Source organism: Protobothrops mucrosquamatus, unplaced genomic scaffold (genome assembly GCF_001527695.2).
Source record: "Protobothrops mucrosquamatus isolate PMUCROS unplaced genomic scaffold, P.Mucros_1.0 scaffold3, whole genome shotgun sequence".
In the NCBI taxonomy this organism is placed as follows: Eukaryota; Metazoa; Chordata; class Lepidosauria; order Squamata; family Viperidae; genus Protobothrops; species Protobothrops mucrosquamatus.
Genome location: NW_015386390.1, coordinates 1,866,324 through 1,885,918, shown reverse-complemented (window position 1 = coordinate 1,885,918; position 19,595 = coordinate 1,866,324). Strand labels below are relative to the sequence as shown.

The window sequence follows — 19,595 nt, the reverse complement described above, 5'->3', positions numbered from 1 at the left end:
TGTGGGCCACGCCCACCTGGCACCTGGCAATAAATAAGTGGGTTTTGGGTTGCAGTTTGGGCACTCAGTCTCTAAAAGGTTCGCCATCACTGACCAAAATCTTCCTTTTGTGGTTTGTGAATAGCTCGGTATATCAGTTAACTCAAAAAAGTGTGGTGGTTCCAAGTGCACAGCTCATGCTTTTTTTTTTAAATTTCTTTTCCTTTCCAGGTTGCCCTTTACGTTTGTAACAAAGGAGGTTGCTGACGCGACCTGTGACTGTTTACTGGCGCAGGCCGAACAGGCCGAGAAAGCAGGAAAATCCAAAGCCGTAGCAGAACGGATGATTCTAGAGGAATTTGGACGTTGTCTAATGAGAATCATTAACTCGGCAGGAAAATCCAAAAGTGATCCTTGTGCCATGAACTGCTGATTCTTGAAAAAACGGGCTTTGCTCGAACTGGGACACTAAAAGGCACACGGACACTTTCTGGTTCACAGCAGCATTCGTCGTTGGTTAACTGGTGCTGTGAAGTTTCCATTGGTGTATATGTTAACGTAGGAACTTCGCAATGACGCTTTACCTTTTTTTAGCCTAACTCTCTTTTACTTCACAGATACAAGATGCATTTTATTCCCAACCTCTAAACAACCTGGGACAGTGCAAAGCTTAGCTGGTTTCCTTCCCTTTATTCTCCTTAAAAGGGTATTCTAGAAGCAGTTCTTTCAGTCAGGGGTCTTCAAACTTGGCCACTTTAAGACTTGTGGACTTCAACTCCCAGAATTCCTCAGCCAGCCAGGGCTGGCTGAGGAATTCTGGGAGTTGAAGTCCACAAGTCTTAAAGTGGCCAAGTTTGAAGACCCCTGCTTTAAATTATTATTTGCAATTGATACGGTTGACTTTTGTATTTAGGAGAAGAAGAAAGAAACTAGTCAGTTTATCAGGAGCAACGTTTGTGCAAAACGAATTGAAATGCCTGGATATTCTTATAAGAACAATATCCGTACACTGGATAGATTTTTCCAGCCCATTCATTCAGCATCATAGCACAGATTATATTTGCAAAAAAATATAGGCAGTGGTACATCTGTGGATGAGATAATGCTGACTGGAAATTATTAGAAATAAATATTTGCTGGAAAACAGCTAAAAAAATATATGCAAATTTAGAAGTTGTCTTGTTGACCCCAATCTAACTCAGTGACAGTGCCTTGTCTGTTGATCTTAAACTATTGACACCATAGCAGTGATAGCTGCAAATATATATATAATAACATTGATTTTAAAAAAAATCAAGGTCATAATTGATATCTTAATTATTTTGGTATGTTTTTAAAAATACATCACTGTAAAATACATGTATTCCAAATTTTAATGAGACATTTTAATGTCTAGCTTTCAAGGGGATTGATATTTTATTTGACAAACGTCAGTGTAATTAGATTTTTAACATTTCTGCTAAATGCCGTACGACAAAATGAGGAAAACCTGTCTCTTGTTTGTTTAGAATCTTAACTATTGTTATCCAGTCAACCGTTGAGTTTCCCAATTTCTCCTTCAAATACTTCAGTAGACAAATAAAAAAATAAATCTTAAATGAATTTAATCTTAATTTATATTTGTAGTATCTAAGCTTTACTCATATGGCAGGAATATGTGGAAATAAATTGACGATCGTGCCCATATTTGTTAATGGAAGCAATACTGGGGACATTTGTAAACTAAGGAACTCTTGGTAATATTTCCTCTTTAATGCTAAAAGGATGACAAGATGATCCTTAGTTTAGACTTCCCTATATTTGTTTCTTCCCCAAATCTGGCGTTCAAGTTACAAAATTCCACATCCCTGAAGATTCCAAAAAACCCATTATATCTGGAGATGCTAAAATTAGAGGCTACTTTCAGTTGTGTAAAATGGTGGATGTTCTTACTATACTGTCTGAGATTCCAGTAGAAGCAAACTTTAGCAATTCTTTTGGGCCTCTTAAATGTTTCTCAAATCTTTTTGCCTCCTTTCCAGATTATACATGGTGAAATTGTTTTTGAAAAAGAGATTTTTAAATGGAAAGGGAAGAAGTCAGTACGTTTCCTAATGTGGTTCTCATCCATTGTCAGCGAATTACTTAGACGTAGCTCATTTACTGCCTTTATAAGAACTGTGTGAGTTTTGTTTTAAAGTGCGCATGGCGCAGTGTGGAGAGTGCATCTTTTGAAAGCTGAGGTGTCTTTTTTTAAAAAAAAAACAAACAGCTGTGTGATTGTCATTTACAGTAGGAGGAACAGTGGCCACTCTGCAATAATGATAGACTTTGTACTCACATCCATGACCTTTCACGTGTCTTCAGTCTGTTGGGCTATGGCTGAAGTGGATAAGACAGTGGAAACTTGTAGAGCTATATCTGCTTGTGCAGTACGTGAAAATATTTCAATTGGAAAAGGAGGGAAAGGTATTACTGAGGTGGTCAATCTTTTTTTTTCTTCAGCCAAGAACAAGCATTAGTCCCAGTTAAGTATTCAGCCGAGATGTTCTTTTAGCAGTGTTCAAACCAATTTTAAGCTGTGTGCGTTCTTTTTGTTATTGAATTGGCTTAGTTTATATTTTAAAAGTGTATTTTAGAAGCATAGTCTTAGGACAAAAACGTAAGAGATTTCCTTGGGAAAGAGAGAAAAGAGTGGAAAAACATTATTTGGATGGAACTGCTTAGGAGAGAGAGAACCTTTGTAATAAAAGCTATTAAAATGCAAAACACAACTGCATGGTTTTGTAGTGAAGAAATCGTTAAATGAGTTTATGAATGTCTAAGTTCCACGTTTGAATTAGCAAGCACCTGTTAGATAATGTAGCCTGCTCTGTAATTATAGTGCTGCAATTTTTTTTCTCGAAATGGATATTATCTCCATAGAATTGTGGGGTGTGTATAGATATATGTACACACGCAAACACATGTTCTATTGTATTACAATATGTATGTACATAGCAGACTTGCTTAAATTACACACAACCCTGAAAGGGAAGCTCTTTATTTCAATATAATTCTTTTACATATAGAATTATTTTTGGGTGGGCGAGAGTTTGTTAATTTTCTGAGTAGATGAAGACTTGCCTTTTTACTACTTTCATAAATGTCCATACAACAAGATTTGTATAAATGTAAACTAGTGTAAGTGGGTAAAGTAAAAATTGATCAAGTTATTTTTCAAACATCCATTGTTTTGTCTAGAATTACATTTGTTTTATGTTGTACATATTCTGTGTCTTATTTTAACTTGCACCTTTTTTTGTGATGTGTATTTATAAGTGTGCAGAAAACCTGTGAAGTTTGGATTCTGGTTGTAGATTATGTATAATGGAATTGTGTGTAAAAGATTTGAAGAAGGTGCAATCAAAGAAAGCTAGTTTTTTGTCTCATAAAACAAGCTGTCTCTTCTACCTAGCTTGGATCTTCTCCCCTTTGAGTTTTTCTTGATTGTTTGCATGAAAGTGCTCACAGGTTAGTAAAAATATATCAAGATCTTGACAGCAGCTTATCAAATTATGCCTGCATTGTGATCCTCTCCGTCAGCTGAGATTCTGCAGTGTTTCTTTCAAAGCCCCTATAATAATAATTAGGAGCTGCTTAGCCAGAATGCTTTTATATTGCATCCCCTTATTAGCAGATTTTGAGATGGGGGAGGGTATTTGGGAAAATTTTCTAGTTATGGTTTACATCCAAAAATAGATAAAATTTATATTACTAGACCTATTAAAAGAATACACTTTTCTATATTGTAAAAACAAATGTCAGATAAAGAAAAAAATAAAATGTTTATACTATTATGTACAAATTGACAAAGGTGTTTTTTTTTGCTAAAGTCAGTAATATGAAGAAATTACAGTGGTACCTTGGTACCTATGCTTAATTTGTTCTGGGAAGCACGGCAAGTACTAAAAAAGATGAGTAGCAAACAAACCATGTGACTTACTACGTGACCCTTTGTTTTGCGGGAAGGACTTCCTATCTGTCCCTTTTCCTATGTCAGCGACCTTCCCAGCATGGCTGACTTCCTGTCCGCCCTCTGCAACTGTCCCCCAATTCCTTTTGCAGTGCGTCGAGTACCGGGACAACATTTTCACTTCAAAATGTGTTAAGTACCAAATTCAACGAGTTTTGAAGCAGCCAAGTACCAAGGTACCACTGTACTAGATTTCATTAGCATGACCACCACAACTTGACAATTCACTTGTCACTAATTTTTAAAATGTGTCATCTGAAACTTTTTTCAAAATTAAACTTCTCATTTTTGCTTTAATGTTTCCTTATATAATTTGTTATGTTGTTATTGATGCTGATGTTGACATGTAGACTTTGCTTTCTCTCTCTTTTTGTCCTCTAAGTTTCTTCTGTTAAAACACTTTCTCCTCTAAAATTTTGCGAAAGCAAGGCATTTACTGGCTGTCCTTTTCCATAATTGTTGAATAGTTAACAAAACCTCATCAGGTTAGTGCTGGTTAGTAAAAGCACACTTAATTATAAAAGTCTAGATTATTATATTACAATTTAAGACATTTTTAAAAGCCTGTAGTTCATGTCTATAAATATTCAGCCCCAAGTCCTGCTTATAAGGGATGACAGCCTAACCAGATCACCTGTTTATCACAACAAGGGCGGTGATATGGACTAGTTGTAAAAAGCAGTGTTTTAAAATGATCATTATGTAAGATTCTTTCATTGTATCCTGAATAACCATCCAGTAATTTGGGTGAATTATGCTTCCGTTGGGGCCACTGGAAATTATTACATTCACACTTCACTAGAGACTCAGAAGACAAAACTTCTAATGCTCTTGGGTATTCCCACTACATTATTCCCTCCTAAAGTTGTTATAATTGACACCCTTCAGGAAAGCCTACTTCTATCTTCAGATTAATTCTTGATACGGTGTCATTAATAGAACCACAATCATGTACAGTAGCTAGTTGACATGACATCTCCAAAGTGGTCTGTCATCTGAATAGTATTACAGAAAGAAGTCTCTACACCAAGGGTCTGGCTGAGGAATTCTGGGAGTTGAAGTCCACAAGTCATAAAAGGGCCAAGTTTGAAGACCCCTGCCCTGCACTGTTACCTACTCGTAATAGATGGGACCCACTGAGGGACCCGGACTTTAATTTTTGCCACTGATTTCTCTAGGAAACAAGGGAAACTATGCTACTATTTCTTAGCCTTGGCGAGTTGAAAATGTGTAGCCCTCAACTCCCAGAATTCCATAGCCAGCCATGCTGAATATTACCATATTGAATTATTACATAGAAATCACCAAGAACATGTTGTATCACGAAAACTCCAGAAACGAACAGCTTCTATTATACAACCTGGCCCATTTATTTGCACATTCATCATAACTTCAGAAACTTGTGTCATTCCAGCACCTTATTTCTAAACATAATACCTGGTGCTTAGAAATTGCACTACCGTAGGAACCATTCGGGTATCTGAATTTCCATCACAATCTTGCAGCCTTGAACTGATTTTTGAATGCCATTCAATGCTCTTCCCCTCCCTCCCCTTCTTTTGCCAAATAAAACTCTGCATTCATTTTGTGTGTTAATTACTACAACTTAAAAACATTTTAAAAACTGGTATAAAGGTGTAAAATTTACTGAATTTGCTGGAGATAACGTTTATTCAACATGGGATTTACAGTATGTCTCTCCTGCTAGACTTTATGGGACAGAAACAATTGGGGTCCTGCAAATAACTCAGCCCCATGCTATGAAGGGCTTTAGAGCAGACAACCATCCCCTTGCATTTTCCTGGAAACACACTTGCAGACAATGGCAGAAATGTAACATAGCTATACTGAAGGATGTAAACATTTAAGGATGCCTGTGAGGATTAGAGCTTTCCACAGTCAGTTTCAGAACCAACCAAATGACTGTTACAACCTGTGGAAAAGCAGGCTGCTGAGAAAATTGCAGACACCTGTGCTGCTTTCCGTCCCTCCTATCTGAGCCTTCTCCCCATGGCTGAATTGCCTATAAAAACAGCAAGCTACCGCTTGTTTTTATTTTTAGCTTTTCCTCATTCGTTTTGTATGATTTTTATTTAAATTGTTTACTGGGCATGTACAGATTTGTGCCTGGGATACACTATTTTGCTTTCAGATTGTTTTAAAATAAATAGGAAACTGGGATGCTGCAAAGTGCCAGCACCATTATTTCCATGAAGGTGATATTCAAACACTATTGTGAGCTTTAGAATTTTTTTCTTTTTCTTTTTTGCTGGGGACAGGGAGTCGTCGTAGCAGACTTTTAATTGTTTCTTTTTTCTCCAGGTCAGATGTTGCCATGATATGCTGAGATATCCATAATGCATCATTTAAAAAATTCTAAGATTAAAAGAACCAAGTTTAGGGTTCCTACATATATTGCCAGTACTGTATTTCTTTCTATTTTCTTTCTCCTTTCTATTAGATTCATATTTGTCTTAAGCCATGGTTTGTTAGCCACGTTTTAATGAGAACTTCAAACCTAAACCGGCTGGGTTGATACCACACCGTGTTTACATACCATAATGACTGGGATCGCCCAACATGCCGAACCCAAACCAAGCCACATATAACTGAACTATGTTAGACTTTAAGCCATGATACAGCTTAACAACCCCTGGTGCGGTGCTTTGTGAACCCAGCCACTGTCATTTATAAAGTAGGCTTTATTCTTTATTGCATTCTCCACCAAATCTGCTTTTAGAAGTGTGGTGGGACCCAGCCCCTTTCACATCATTGCCAAAAAACTCCTCTCTCGGCTCATCCCGCTGTCCCGGGTCCTGAACTTCCGAGCTGAAGAACTCCGAGCCACCGCAAACTAACATTGTCCCACTACAAATGGTTTTCAACCTTGGCGGATTTACGATGTTTGGACTTCAACTCCCAGAATTCCCCAGCCAAGCCAGACTATCTCCCCATGCTGGCTGGGGAATTCTGGGAGTTGAAGTCCACCCATCTTAAAGTCGCCAAAGTTTCCAACTTTGGTCTACAATACGAAGCACCAAGTTTGAGTTTAGGACTTTATGACGGTAGCGCTCCAACGTGGTCAACCACAGCCCACGGCTGCCTCTGGCAGACCTTGGCTTGAGATTCCAGGATATTCCAAGAATCGTTGCCTAGCTTGGAAAGTCGAAGAGCGGAAGATGGCAGTAGCTTCTGTATCCTTGTCGAGAGAGTTAAATGGACGTGCCCGGGCGATCGGCCGTAACAGAGGACAGCTGGAAAAAGTCTCCTCTTGAGAGGCGCCATTCCTTGACGGGTCAATTGAGGGATCCTGCCTGTCCTTTGGTTCCCCTTCCGTTGAGATACCAAATTCGAACCGACGTCCTCTCTCCTGCAGGGGAGAGGAATCCTTCCGCAGGAAAATGGCGCCATGGCTTTCTTTGTCTTCCCGTTAGCGGAACCCCCGTAAGAAAGAACTCCATCACCTCCTTGACCAGGGGTAGTCAACCTTGGCTCTTTTATGACTCGTGGACTTCAACTCCCAGAATTCCTGAGCCAGCTAAGCTGGCTCAGGAATTCTGGGAGTTGAAGTCCACGAGTCATAAAAGAGCCAAGGTTGACTACCCCTGTCCTTGACAAACAAAAGCGGAAGTGGCGCCGGAAGCGCTAAGGAGAATTGCCGCATTCCTTAGTTAGTATAACTCTCTCTATGGCTATGGAACTGACCGCCGAACGCTCGCACAACCGGAAGCGGAAAAAAGACATGTGCCAATCAAAGCCAGCGTTTGGTTAAGGCCAATGGGAGCGCGGCTAGAACGGAAAGGGAGTAGGCCAGGGGCAGGCAACCTTGGCTCTTTTATGACTCGTGGACTTCAACTCCCAGAATTCCTGAGCCAGCATGGCTCAGCTTGGAAACCTCTCCCTTTCCCCTCAGCATGGCTGGCTCAGGAATTCTGGGAGTTGAAGTCCACGAGTCATAAAAGAGCCAACCGCTGCCTACCCCTGGAGTAGGCTTTATTCGCGGATTCTGGCGCGCGGCTTTCTTTCGCGCGGGGCCTCCGACTGTGGCTGGTGCTGCGAGGAGTCGGGGAGGGGGGGGGAGAGAGAAATGGGTGTCTGAGCCGGGCGTGGTGGAGCAAAGGGCGCTCTCTCCTCGCCGTGGGGGATTAGTCAGATAAATAGAAATCAGAAAATAATTCCAGTGGATATTTTTCTTTTTCCTTCGAATTGCTTACGAGGATTCCGTGGTGTCGGGGGAGGGAGAGTAACCGCCTCGCTCTTTCGCACGAGGAGGATTCATGCCTTCAGTTCTAGCGAAAGAGGCGAGCGTCAGGCTCGCGGGAGGGGATGATGTGTGTTGTAGTCTGCGCGGCTGAAGGGCACGTGGGTAGGGATTTGCTTCCCTGCTGCTTGCATTTTTTTTTTTTTAATTCGGATGCCTTCCTGGCTTATAAGCCACATGTTGGGTGGCAAATCCGAATTACTGAAGTTCCGGGAACGCTTAGATGCGGGGGGGGGGAATCGGGGGTCGGAGCAACGCCTGGCACTAAGTTGGTTTTTGATGGTTATATAGAGGGATTCTCTGAGCCAAGGACTTTGTGGCCCCTTTTGGTGCACCCACTAAAGTGGCCCTTTACCTTGTGGTAAAACGTGGCAATTAAAATATTAAATGCATAATGTGATTTACATTTAAGGACATGCATCCCAAACCTCTAGCTGTAGTCTGTGCTTTAGACATCTACCATTTTACCCTTGGATGGGAAAAAACCCCACGAATTGTTAATTTTGTTTTGCTTTCTTAAAGAGTTATACACGTGCAATGTTTGGAACATGGAGTCTCACAATTTGAGGTAAGGATTTTTTTTGTCCCTTGAATATTCCTTTTCATGTATTATATTGTATGTTGAAACAGATTCTTCAGATTTGGATAGGTTTGTATGGTTGCCGCCGCTGGGTTGGGGTTTTATGGGTTCTTACATTGTGATATTTTAATGTAAGCCACCCAGAGTTACTTTGTATTACAATGCATTAATAAAGAATAATAACATTGATAGGTTTTGATTGCAATGAATGTGCCCTTAAAATATAACTAAGAATGCATTATGATTATTTAACATTTGTATGAGTTGATACTGTTTATAAAAGATTCAGAAGTCTGCCACAAAATTATTATTAGCAATTAGATTTATATACTGCCTGGTTCCCACTGATTCTGGCAGTTTACAAACTTTTAAAAAGATTTAAAAATGCAAAACAACACAAAACAAATATTGAGGGCAGGAAAAACAAACCTGGATGGGGAACAAAGAAAAGAAATGTGGTGTAAATCATCTCTTGCCAAAGGGCTGGGCAGAGTCACATCTTTAGAGACCTTCAAAATAACAGTAGGATAGAGATTATCCTATTTGAATCTCAGGAGGAATCTTGTTCGAGAATGCAGGCACTATTATAGAGAAAATGTTCTTCCAGAGTCCCAATAAATGGTGCTTAATTCAAGGAATCTGGAGCACACCAACTCTGCTAGGTCAGACTAGCCAAGCAGATACTATGCATACAGTAGTTATTAAAAAATAATGTACTTTTAAAATGCCAGGCTAATATATTTGCGTATTTGTAAAATTGATGTTTAGGCTGTTATCTTTCTTTTTTGTGGTGTTCAATGATTAAAACATTTTTGCTGTTCACATCATGATTTGCTGTGATTATTATCCACGTAGATGAGGACACCATATTCTGTTATATTTCAGTTTTGAGTAAAGTATATTTCAACCTATAGAAGAAAGTATAATTTATGCTATTTATATATTATTCACAGTACTCTTTTTCCTGCTTTCAGGAAACAAGAAATTTCTCTTGGAGGATGTCCAGGTAACCATTACAATATTTTGTAATAATAGTGGAGAATAAAATAATTGGTCCACATGGGGGTATAATTGTTAAGCTGGGTCACGGTTGAGCAAACCATACATTTTAATGGTGGTCTATAAAGATGGGGTTCATATACTAGTCACTTAAACTTATAGCTGTATTTTGTTAGCTGCAGAATAAACCAGTGAATTGTTTGCAATTTTGTGGTTTTGGTAGCTAAATAAAGAGGTATTGTGACAATTCAACCTGTCCTTCTGAATGCATATTATCAGATTGATCGCACAGATACAAAATGTTTCGTGTAAAATTAGCTTTATTATTAGATTATTGTATATGGTATCATTCATAGGACTATTTTGTGTAATATTTGCACATACTATTCTGTATTTTGTGGCAATCTATACCTTTAGACAGGTCCCATACAGGGATCCTTAATGATTAAAATGTTCACATAAAATGGGATCATTTTTAAATATACTGTTCCTTGTTATCAAAAACTAAAATTTATCTCACCTGCATGTCAACATTAAAAATGCAACTTATAAAAATCAAGTTACAGATAAAACCTTTCTTTTATTCCTTAGATATGTTTTTAAATGGTAGAACATTCATGTTGTGAATTCTTCACCAATTCATCTGATTTTTTTCCCCTCAGTTTTTAAAACTGTTCTTAACTCCTTTGTAATCTGATGGATCAAATTTCCAACACAAATGGGGAGATGAACTTCAAGGTTTGTCAAAAATATAGAAGGCAATGTCTTGTATTTTCCTGATTTTGTTTATAATAAAAAAATACCTTAATGTTGCCTTACGTGTTTTGATTTCTATACTGTATTATTAAAGGGGATGCTGAATTCATAAGTATTGTTAAGCACTGAGAGGAGTTGAGATGTTTATTTAAAGATATATAAATATGTAATTTCTATGCAGCATTACAACTTTAAATAAAAGAAGTCCTTTATTGTGAAATGATCAGCCTGAGCAAACTTTGGAGTTACAGGAAAAAGTGGGTCATTGCTTAAAAATTAAGGATTGCAGAACTTCATCTTATCTACGTGGTCACTAGGAGTCAAAAACCACTTGATGACACATAATTGTAGGCCTTTAAATTTCCTCATCTGATCTCTTATGGCTATGTTACCAAGTTGCCATAGAATTCAAGGCTATCTTTTCAAAACTGGCACTACCAGATATTTTTATACGAAAGCACCCATATTTCCCAGTTTTTGCCTATTTTAGCTGGGAATTATAAGAGTTACAAATCACACATGTATCAGTAAATAATATTGCTTTAAACTTTTGCTTGAAAAATATTTCAGATTTTTGTATGACTATTTTAGTGGTGTTTTCCCTCATCTCATGTAAACAGAAAATACTGGTTTGCTGCTGTTCTAAGATATATTATTTAGGCATTAAAATTAGGGTTGGACATTTTTTTGTCATGCTTTATGGCTTTATTTTTGTGGTGTACGACATAACTAACCTGTTAAATGAAAAGATTTTATTTGCTTTTTTAGCAATTCTGTGCAATGGCTTAAGAGCAGAAAACAGGGCTAGTCATAGATCTAATCTATAACCTCCTCCAGCCAAAAAGAAGCATGTCTGAACATGATGTGGGGATCCAGCAGCAAGCAATTTAGTTATACCAGTAGCTTAGTGTACTGCCTAGAGCCCTAGACTGCTATCACTTGTACAATGTGGCTTAGCGTGATGCTTGAACCTACCCAATGGGTTTCCTCAAGCCAGGATTAATTACAAAAGCATTCACCATCATACCTAATGGCCAAGCTGGATGCCCACCATAATAATAGTTTTATTGCAGTCACAGACCAGCATTCCAATGTTGAAAGAAAAATCTTCATCAGGGTCCAATCCAAGCCTGGAATAAACAAAATGGAGACTACTTTAGAAAAAAAGGTTCTAGTTTATTAAAGAGCAGAACCACAACAGCATGTGACTCAAGCAGCTGACCACCTGTTGCTGGGCGTGGTGGGTTTTTATACCTTCTTGGGCTTTTATGTTTGGAGTTGTTCCTGTTCATGTGGCTTTGTATTTCCTGTGTCATGTACTTTGACCTGAGTCTGAATGTGCCCTTTTTGTATTCTGATGGTGGTGGGTTAATCCTATTATGTCCTAAAGCTCATGTCTGGTTCCCTGTGGCTGATGGCTGTGTCCTGTGTTGAATTCTTTTGGGTGAGGGGTTACTGTTTCTAATCCTATCACTCTGCTATTGTTAGCTATCAGTTTTGCTCCAAACGATTTCGAAAGATCCTGTCTTGAATGGGTTTCTGCAGTAGTATTTGCTCATGAATGGGGCCTCAGACTTTCTGAATGGGATTATCAAATCTGCATTTCTACAGACCTGGCCTGCTGAGTTTCTGTTTGGGGCTATTAAGATTATCAAATCTGCATTTCTACAGACCTGGCCTGCTTTCCTGGGGGGGGAATATAATATTCTGCCTTTTTAATACCCCCCAAAATATTTCCTTCTGGGAGGGTGGGAAGAGGGCTTACACCAAGTAAGAAGCATTAATAAAGTCAAATGTCTATGAAGATTCTCAGTCATCCAGGTTACAGTTGTCTCAAAGGTGTTATATATTTTTTAAAGCAATGACTGATTTTTTTTGAGGAGGAAGAAAAAAAAAACCCCGTTTGGCTTCCCACTGGGAAAGCTTCAACAGTTGTACTGGATGGTGGGGGAGATGGAAGTACTATTGGATGGGAAGTGAGACATCTCTTTTTCCCCCCTCTTCTTCCTCAAAAAAAAAATCTGTCCAGTTGCTTTTGAGACATTAATAAAGTCAAATGAAATAAAGAGGCGATAATACTGAACAATTGGTGGTGGATTGGGCAGTCAAAAGTCTGCTTAATTTTGCAGACAGTATAACACAACTTGGCTACATTCAAGGAGAGCATCCGAGTCCCTTGAATGCAGCTAAATTTTGTTCTAGTGCAGTGTTTCTCAACCTTGACCATTTTAAGGCATGTGGACTTCAACTCCCAGAATTCCACAGCCAGCAATGCTGGCTGTGGAATTCTGGGAGTTGAAGTCCACATGCCTTAAAATGGTCAAGGTTGAGAAACACTGTTCTAGTGTCTGCAAAATTACGCAGACTTTTGACTGCCCCAATGCCCGCCCTCTCTGCCCCGGGCTGAGCGGCAGGAGCCCGGCGTAGCCCTCGGGCCTCGATCTCGGCAGCACCTTTCGCCATGGTAGCCTAGTCGGCGGCTCCGCTTTGCACGCGGGCAGAGGCCCTTCGCCCTTGCTTCGCCCGGCTTAGCTGGCGGCCCCGGGAGGCCACAAAGGCGGCGGGCTCCGCGCTTGCGTGGCGGAGGAGGCCCAACCCAGCCCAGCCTTCGGGCGGGCGTCGGTTAGTCCCGGAAGCCGGCGCGATGAAGGCGGTGCTCCCGCTGCCACGTTGAAGCCGAACGTGGAGCAGCCGCGGCCGCTGCGAGACGCCGAGGAGTTGGAGGAGATCTCGGCGGCAGCAGCAGCAGCGGAGCCTGGTGGGGCGCTCCTCCGAGCAGGTGAGGGCTCTGCCGGTGGGGGGGGACCCTTTAACCCCGAGCAGGCTGACGCGGGAGAATTGGGGCAGGGACGCCCCCTCGGCCCACCCGCCTTGGCTTTGCCGTTTTTGAAAAAGAGGCCGGCCGATTCCCAGGGAGGGCCGCTGGCTTCGGCCCCGCTTTTGTTTCCCCGGCCTTGTGGCTTCCAGGGCGCCGGTGCCCGTCCGTGGCTGGTCCAGCCCGGATGGATCTCTAGGCCAGCCCGTGGCTTTTGCAACCCCGCTCGTGGCCGCAATTTCCGGGCTAAAACCGTCTTTCTGCCACGCAGTGAAAATCGTCAATTAACCAGTGGACCAACTTGCCTCCAGAAGTTGTGGGTGCTCGGACGCTGGAAGTTTTAAAGAAGAGACTGGACAAGCCGTTCGTCTGAATATGGTAGAGGGTTTCCTGGCTGAGCAGGGGGTTGGACTAGAAGACCTCCAAGGTCCCTTCCAACTCTGTAATTCTATTCTAACTCAACTTCCAGGCTGGATTTGCACAACGCGGAGAGTTCAAAGCGGGAGGGGGGGGTGTCAGCTGGTTCAAAGGGAAGCCGGGCAGTTTCCAAACTTCTGCTTGCCTTCCTCTTTAGAGCTCTGAGTTTGTATTGTTGTGATTGTGGTTGTAGAAAAGAACACCACCCATCTGGGTAAAATCTTGCAGAAGGGTCTTTTGTTCTCAGTCCTTTGCCTACTTTTCTTGTTTAAATTTCAGTGTGGATATCCAAGCATGGGAAAGTATATAGAGAGAGTGCTTCTATAATTACAGGTAGTCCTCGACTTACGACTACAGTTGAGCCCAAAATTTCTGTTGCTAAGCGAGGCATGTGTTAAGTGAGTTTTGTTCCCATTTTACAACCTTTTCTTGCCACAGTTGTTAAGTGAATCACTGCAGTTAGCAAACACAGTTGTTAAGTGAATCTGGCTTCCCCATTGATTTTGCTTGTCAGAAGGTCGCAAAAAGGGATGACATGACTCTGGGACGCTGCAACCGTCATAAAAATCAGTTGCCAAGCATCCGAATTTTGATCACGTGACCGTGGGGATGCTGCAATGGTTGTAAGTCTGAAAAATGGTCATAAGTCACTTTTTTCAGTGCTGTTGTAACTTCAGATGGTCACTAAATGAATTCTAAATCGAGGACTACCTGTAATTGTTGCGTCAGTTGCAAAACACATAGATAATAAGTCCTTCTAAAAGATGCCAACATATCACATACATGAATTTACACTCTTCCTTTTCACTAGTTACTTCCCTAATTTATATGGTTATGGTCTTGGTGCAAATTATTGTGTGGCTGAGGTTACCTGACATGATTAATTGAACTGTAGTTTACTTTATTTCCTGCATTTGCCGAACATAGTGAAACATAAATTAATCACATGGGCAGGATTTGAGCACAGTGCTAGCTAAACTGTCCTTCAGTGGCTTGAGTGAACACAGACTTTTCCTTCTGCCCCCTGTTCTGGAAAGCCGATTAAAATGGCAAAATAATGCTTATTGTTCCCTCTGTGTAGCTTTTTGGATTCAAAAGGCAGGATGGAAATTTTGGAGTGCAAAGGGTAGCTCCTAGAGCAGGGGTAGGCAACCTTGGCTCTTTTATGACTCGTGGACTTCAACTCCAAGAATTCCTGAGCCAGCGTGGCTGGCTCAGGAATTCTGGGAGTTGAAGTCCACGAGTCATAAAAGAGCCAAGGTTGCCTAACCCTATCCTAGAGCAACTGTCCACGACTTTTAAAACCAAAATGCATGTTTTCTGTGGATTGTGCTTCCCTTGTGGAGTGCAGCTGCATAAAGCTGGGAAAAATGCAGCTGTTTAAAAGGACCTACATAAACCGGAAAGTGTTTCCTGAGAACCCACATGTACAGGTAGTCCCTGACCATGATTGACCTCAAAATTTCTGGGGTTAAGCAAGACAGTTGTTAAGTGACTTTAGCCTCATTTTACGACCTTGTCACAGTTGTTAAGTGAATCACTGCAGTTGTTAGTAACACGACTGTTAAATGAGTCTGGCTTCCCCATTGGCTTTGCTTGTCAGAAAGTCACAGAAGGTGATCACATGACTCCAGGACACTGCAACTGTCATAAATGTGAGTCAGTTGCCAAGCATCTGAATTTTGGGGATGCTGCAACGGTCGAAAGTGTAAAAAACGGTCATAAGTCATTTTTTTCAGTGCCGTTGTAACTTCGAATGATCACTAAACAAATGGTTGTAAGTCAAGGACTACCTGTACTTTGCCTTTGCATCTGAATACTCCTAGTAGTAATTCACACTAAACAAAAACATATTTCTGTATAAGGCTATCGGTGGTTTGGAGAGTATCTGTATAAATACTAATCCAGGCACATGGTCATTTATTGACCATAGCATTGTTGTTGTTAGTTGCGAAGTTGTGTCCGACCCATCGCGACACCATGGACAACGTTCCTCCAGGCCTTCCTGTCCTCTACCATCTTCTGGAGTCTATTTAAGCTCACGCCTACTGCTTCAGTGACTCCATCCAGCCACCTCATTCTCTGTCGTCCCTTTCTTCTCTTGCCCTCCATCTTTCCCAGCATTAGGCCCTTCTCCAGGGAGTCCTTCCTTCTCATTAGGTGGCCAAAGTACTTGAGTTTCAACTTCAGGATCTGGCTTTCTAAAGAGCAGTCAGGGTTGATCTCCTCTAGGACTGACCGGTTTGATCGCCTTGCAGTCCAGGGGACTCGCAGGAGTCTTCTCCAGCACCATAGTTCAAAAGCCTCCATTCTTTGGCGCTCAGCCTTTTTGTGGCCCAACTTTCACAGCCATACATTGCAACTGGGAAAACCATGGCCTTGACTATACGCACTTTTGTTGGCAGGGTGATGTCTCTGCTTTTTAGTATGCTGTCTAGATTTGCCATAGCTTTCCTCCCCAGGAGCAAGGGTCTTTTAATTTCTTGGCTGCAGTCTCCATCTGTGGTGATCTTGGAGCCCAGGAAGATAAAATCTGTCACTACCTCCATTTCTTCCCCATCTATTTGGCAGGAATTGAGAGGGCCGGATGCCATGATCTTGGTTTTCTTAATGTTGAGTTTCCAGCCAACTTTTGCATAATAATAATAGCATAATAAAATCTAATTTAATATTGGGTTGATTTAGATTCTTGTATTTGGCATACTGATTTCCATCATGGTGAGTAGGGAAAAGCTACAGCTTATTCAGGAGAAAGCAAAGAGTGCTGAAGATACCTTTTCAATATTAATAGCTGAGGATATGATTGGTTCGTAGAACTTTCCACTATGGAGGGTTCTGAGCATTACTTTATAACTACAAAGAGTAACCAGAGGCCAAAGGTTGAATTATTTGAGTTATGATTATGCAGAGGCCTCTCCCATATTGTTCTCCTGAATTCTTGAAATGTGCCCTGTATTACACTTACAACCGGTCACTTGGCAATGAGTTTGCCTAACAGCTGCAGCATTTACTTAACGACTGTCACAAAAAAGGTCATAAAAACAGGTTGGTTAATTTATGACTGTCACATTAAATGACTACAATTTATGAATGTCACAACATACGACCGTAATGGGCATGCTCCATTACGGTCGTATGTTGAGGGCAACCTGTATCAGTTTAAAATCACCCATGTGCAGATTAACACCTACTTTCTCACTGGAGGACTGTGAGTAAGTAGGGACTTAAGGTCTCTTACAAATACTATTTTGTGGCTAATTCTTTAATTCCTCTTGCGCGGCGGCTCAAGCATTTTATTTCAAGACATAGATAGCATTTACATAGTATTTTAGGTGGAAAGAAGACATGGCCTAGGCCAGTGATGGCAAACCTTTTAGAGACCGAGTGCCCAAACCGCAACCCAAAACCCACTTATTTATCGCAAAGTGCCAGGGCCACATCAGCATTGTGGTGCCCTCGGGGGGGGCAGGGAAGTGCCTCTGGCAAGCAAAAACCGGGGGCGCAAAAATGGGCCACTGTGCTGCAAGGTGCAAAAACGGCGGCAGCTGCCGCCGCACCGCAACATACACATACAAGGCGCTGCACCACGCAAGAACGGGGCAGGGCTAGTGAGTAGGCACTAGCCCCGCCCCATTTGCAGTGTGTGCGTGCTCACAGCCCCGTGTGCACATGCACGCATGTAAAATGCTTCCCCCTCCCTTTTCTTCCAGTCCACCAATGGTTGGTGACCTCTGCTGTAGCACCTCTACTCGAGCTTGCTAGTTGGCCACTTCGCCTCCTTTGTGCTGGGCGGGGCTCCTGCTCCAGTTGGCGGTGGCGGCCTGATGGACCAACAGAGAGGGCTCTGAGTGCCGCCTCTGGCACGTGTGCCATAAGGTTTGCCACCACTGGCCTAGGCAGTTGTTGCAAGATCCCAAAGAAGATATAAAATACAATACGATACAGACGTCACAGTGTGTTCACAGTTCTGTGGCCTAATGTGTTCTGTTTTGGGATCTTAGCATGATATGCAGACTTGCCTATTGTGATTTGTGAATCATGTTTTATATCTTCTGTAAACCCATCAATTTGGATTTATTCAATAAATTATAGTTAAACTGTAAAGGTAAAGATAAAAGTTTCCCCTGCCAGTGATATCTGATTCTAGAGGGTGGTGCTTATCCCCATTTCCTAGCCGAGGGAGCCAGCATTGTCCAAAGACGCTTCCGGGGTCATGTGGCCAGCAAGACCATATGCCGAGGCACACAAAATGCTGTGGCATCTATGGAGATTCTCAGCCATCCAGATCATGGTTGTCCCAAAGGTGCTTTTTCAGGAGGCAACTGGACTTCCTTGCTTTTCTTTGAAGACATTTCACCTCTCGTCCAAGAGGGTTCTTCAGCTCTGACTGGATGCTAAGGCAGCAAGCTTAAATAACAAGGCAACTTTGGTTAGATATTAGGAAGAATTTCCTGACAAGAGTTTGACAATGGAAAGGATGCTCAGCAAATGATGACCTTGGCTTAGCTGAACCTATTTGAACAGAAATTGTATTGGCTCTTTGTTGGGGATACTTGTTGTTGTTGTTGTTAGTTGCGAAGTCGTGTCCGACCCATCACGACCCCATGGACAATGTTCCTCCAGGCCTTCCTGTCCTCTACCATCTTCTGGAGTCACTGCTTCAGTGACTCCATCCAGCCACCACATTCTCTGTCGTCCCCTTCTTCTATTGCCCTCAATCTTTCCCAGCATTAGGCCCTTCTCCAGTGAGTCCTTCCTTCTCATTAGGTGGCCAAAGTACTTGAGTTTCAACTTCAGGATCTGGCCTTCTAAAGAGCAGTCAGGGTTGATCTCCTCTAGTACTGACCGGTTTGATCGCCTTGCAGTCCAGGGGACTCGCAGGAGTCTTCTCCAGCACCATAGTTCAAAGGCCTCAATTCTTTGGCGCTCAGCCTTTCTTATGGTCCAGCTTTTACAGCCATACATTGCAACTGGGAAAACCATGGCCTTTTGTTGGCAGGGTGATGTCTGTAATAGTGCATTCCTGCAGTTGGTTGAACAACATGGCTTTTAATCCTATGATTCTACAGTTTAACTATGGGTGTGGTGGCCTAGTGGTTAAGACACTGGACTTGTCGACAAAGGAAGTCAGCAGTTCAAGTCCCAAGCACCATGTGACAGGGTGAGGTCCTGTTCTTGCTCCAGCTCCTGCCAACCTAGTAATTCAAAAACATGTAAAATGCAAGTAGATAAATAGATACCACTTTGGTGGGAAGGTAACAGCATTCTCCCAAAGGTGCTTTTTTAGGAGGCAAATGGACTTTCTTGTTTTTCTTTGAAGACATTTCACTTCTCATCCAAGAAGCTTCTTTAGCTCTGACTGGAAGGTGGGGAATGGAAGGCTTTTATATTCCTTGCAGACAGCTGGATCATTTGCCTTATTTATTTATTTATTTATTTATTTATTTATTACTTTAATTTCTATCCCGCCCTTCTCCCGAAGGACTCAGGGCGGCTTACAGGCAATAAAAACGGAACTATACAATAAATATCTAAAAACAATTAAAATATATATTAAATAAGCCTGTTCTTTTTAGAAAAGTTTTAAAATCCCTGTTAAAATCCCTATACAATCCCCCCCCCTAGGCCAATCCCGCTTGATGGAAAAGCCATGTCTTGAGGGCACGGCGGAAGGAGGGGAGATCCGGAATAATCCGGATCTCTGGGGGAAGTTCATTCCACAGGGTGGGGGCTCCCACAGAGAAGGCCCTCCCCCTGGGGGTCGCCAGCCGACACTGTTTGGCCGACGGCACCC

General features: G+C 41.7%; 2 protein-coding genes and 1 long non-coding RNA gene across 5 annotated transcripts in view; all 3 read left to right on the top strand.

Moving 5' to 3' along the window:
• LIN54 (lin-54 DREAM MuvB core complex component) overlaps nucleotides 1-412 on the top strand; it is a 22,270-nt gene extending 21,858 nt beyond the window's left edge. For all 3 annotated transcript variants that reach the window (XM_015832388.1, XM_015832387.1, XM_015832386.1), the window contains one exon: nucleotides 211-412. In XM_015832388.1, the coding sequence (XP_015687874.1) occupies nucleotides 211-412 (202 nt within the window). The remainder of the gene's footprint in view (nucleotides 1-210) is intronic.
• Nucleotides 413-8,459: 8,047 nt separating this feature from the next.
• Nucleotides 8,460-10,618, top strand: LOC107303173. Its single transcript, XR_001549410.1, has 3 exons — nucleotides 8,460-8,802; nucleotides 9,789-9,820; nucleotides 10,405-10,618. It is a non-coding gene; the product is annotated as an uncharacterized LOC107303173 (long non-coding RNA).
• A 2,691-nt stretch (nucleotides 10,619-13,309) lies between these two features.
• The window catches only part of SEC31A (SEC31 homolog A, COPII coat complex component), a 63,129-nt gene continuing 56,843 nt past the window's right edge, over nucleotides 13,310-19,595 (top strand). The window contains exon 1 of the mRNA XM_015832371.1: nucleotides 13,310-13,348. The gene's annotated coding sequence lies outside the window, so the exon portion shown is untranslated. The remainder of the gene's footprint in view (nucleotides 13,349-19,595) is intronic.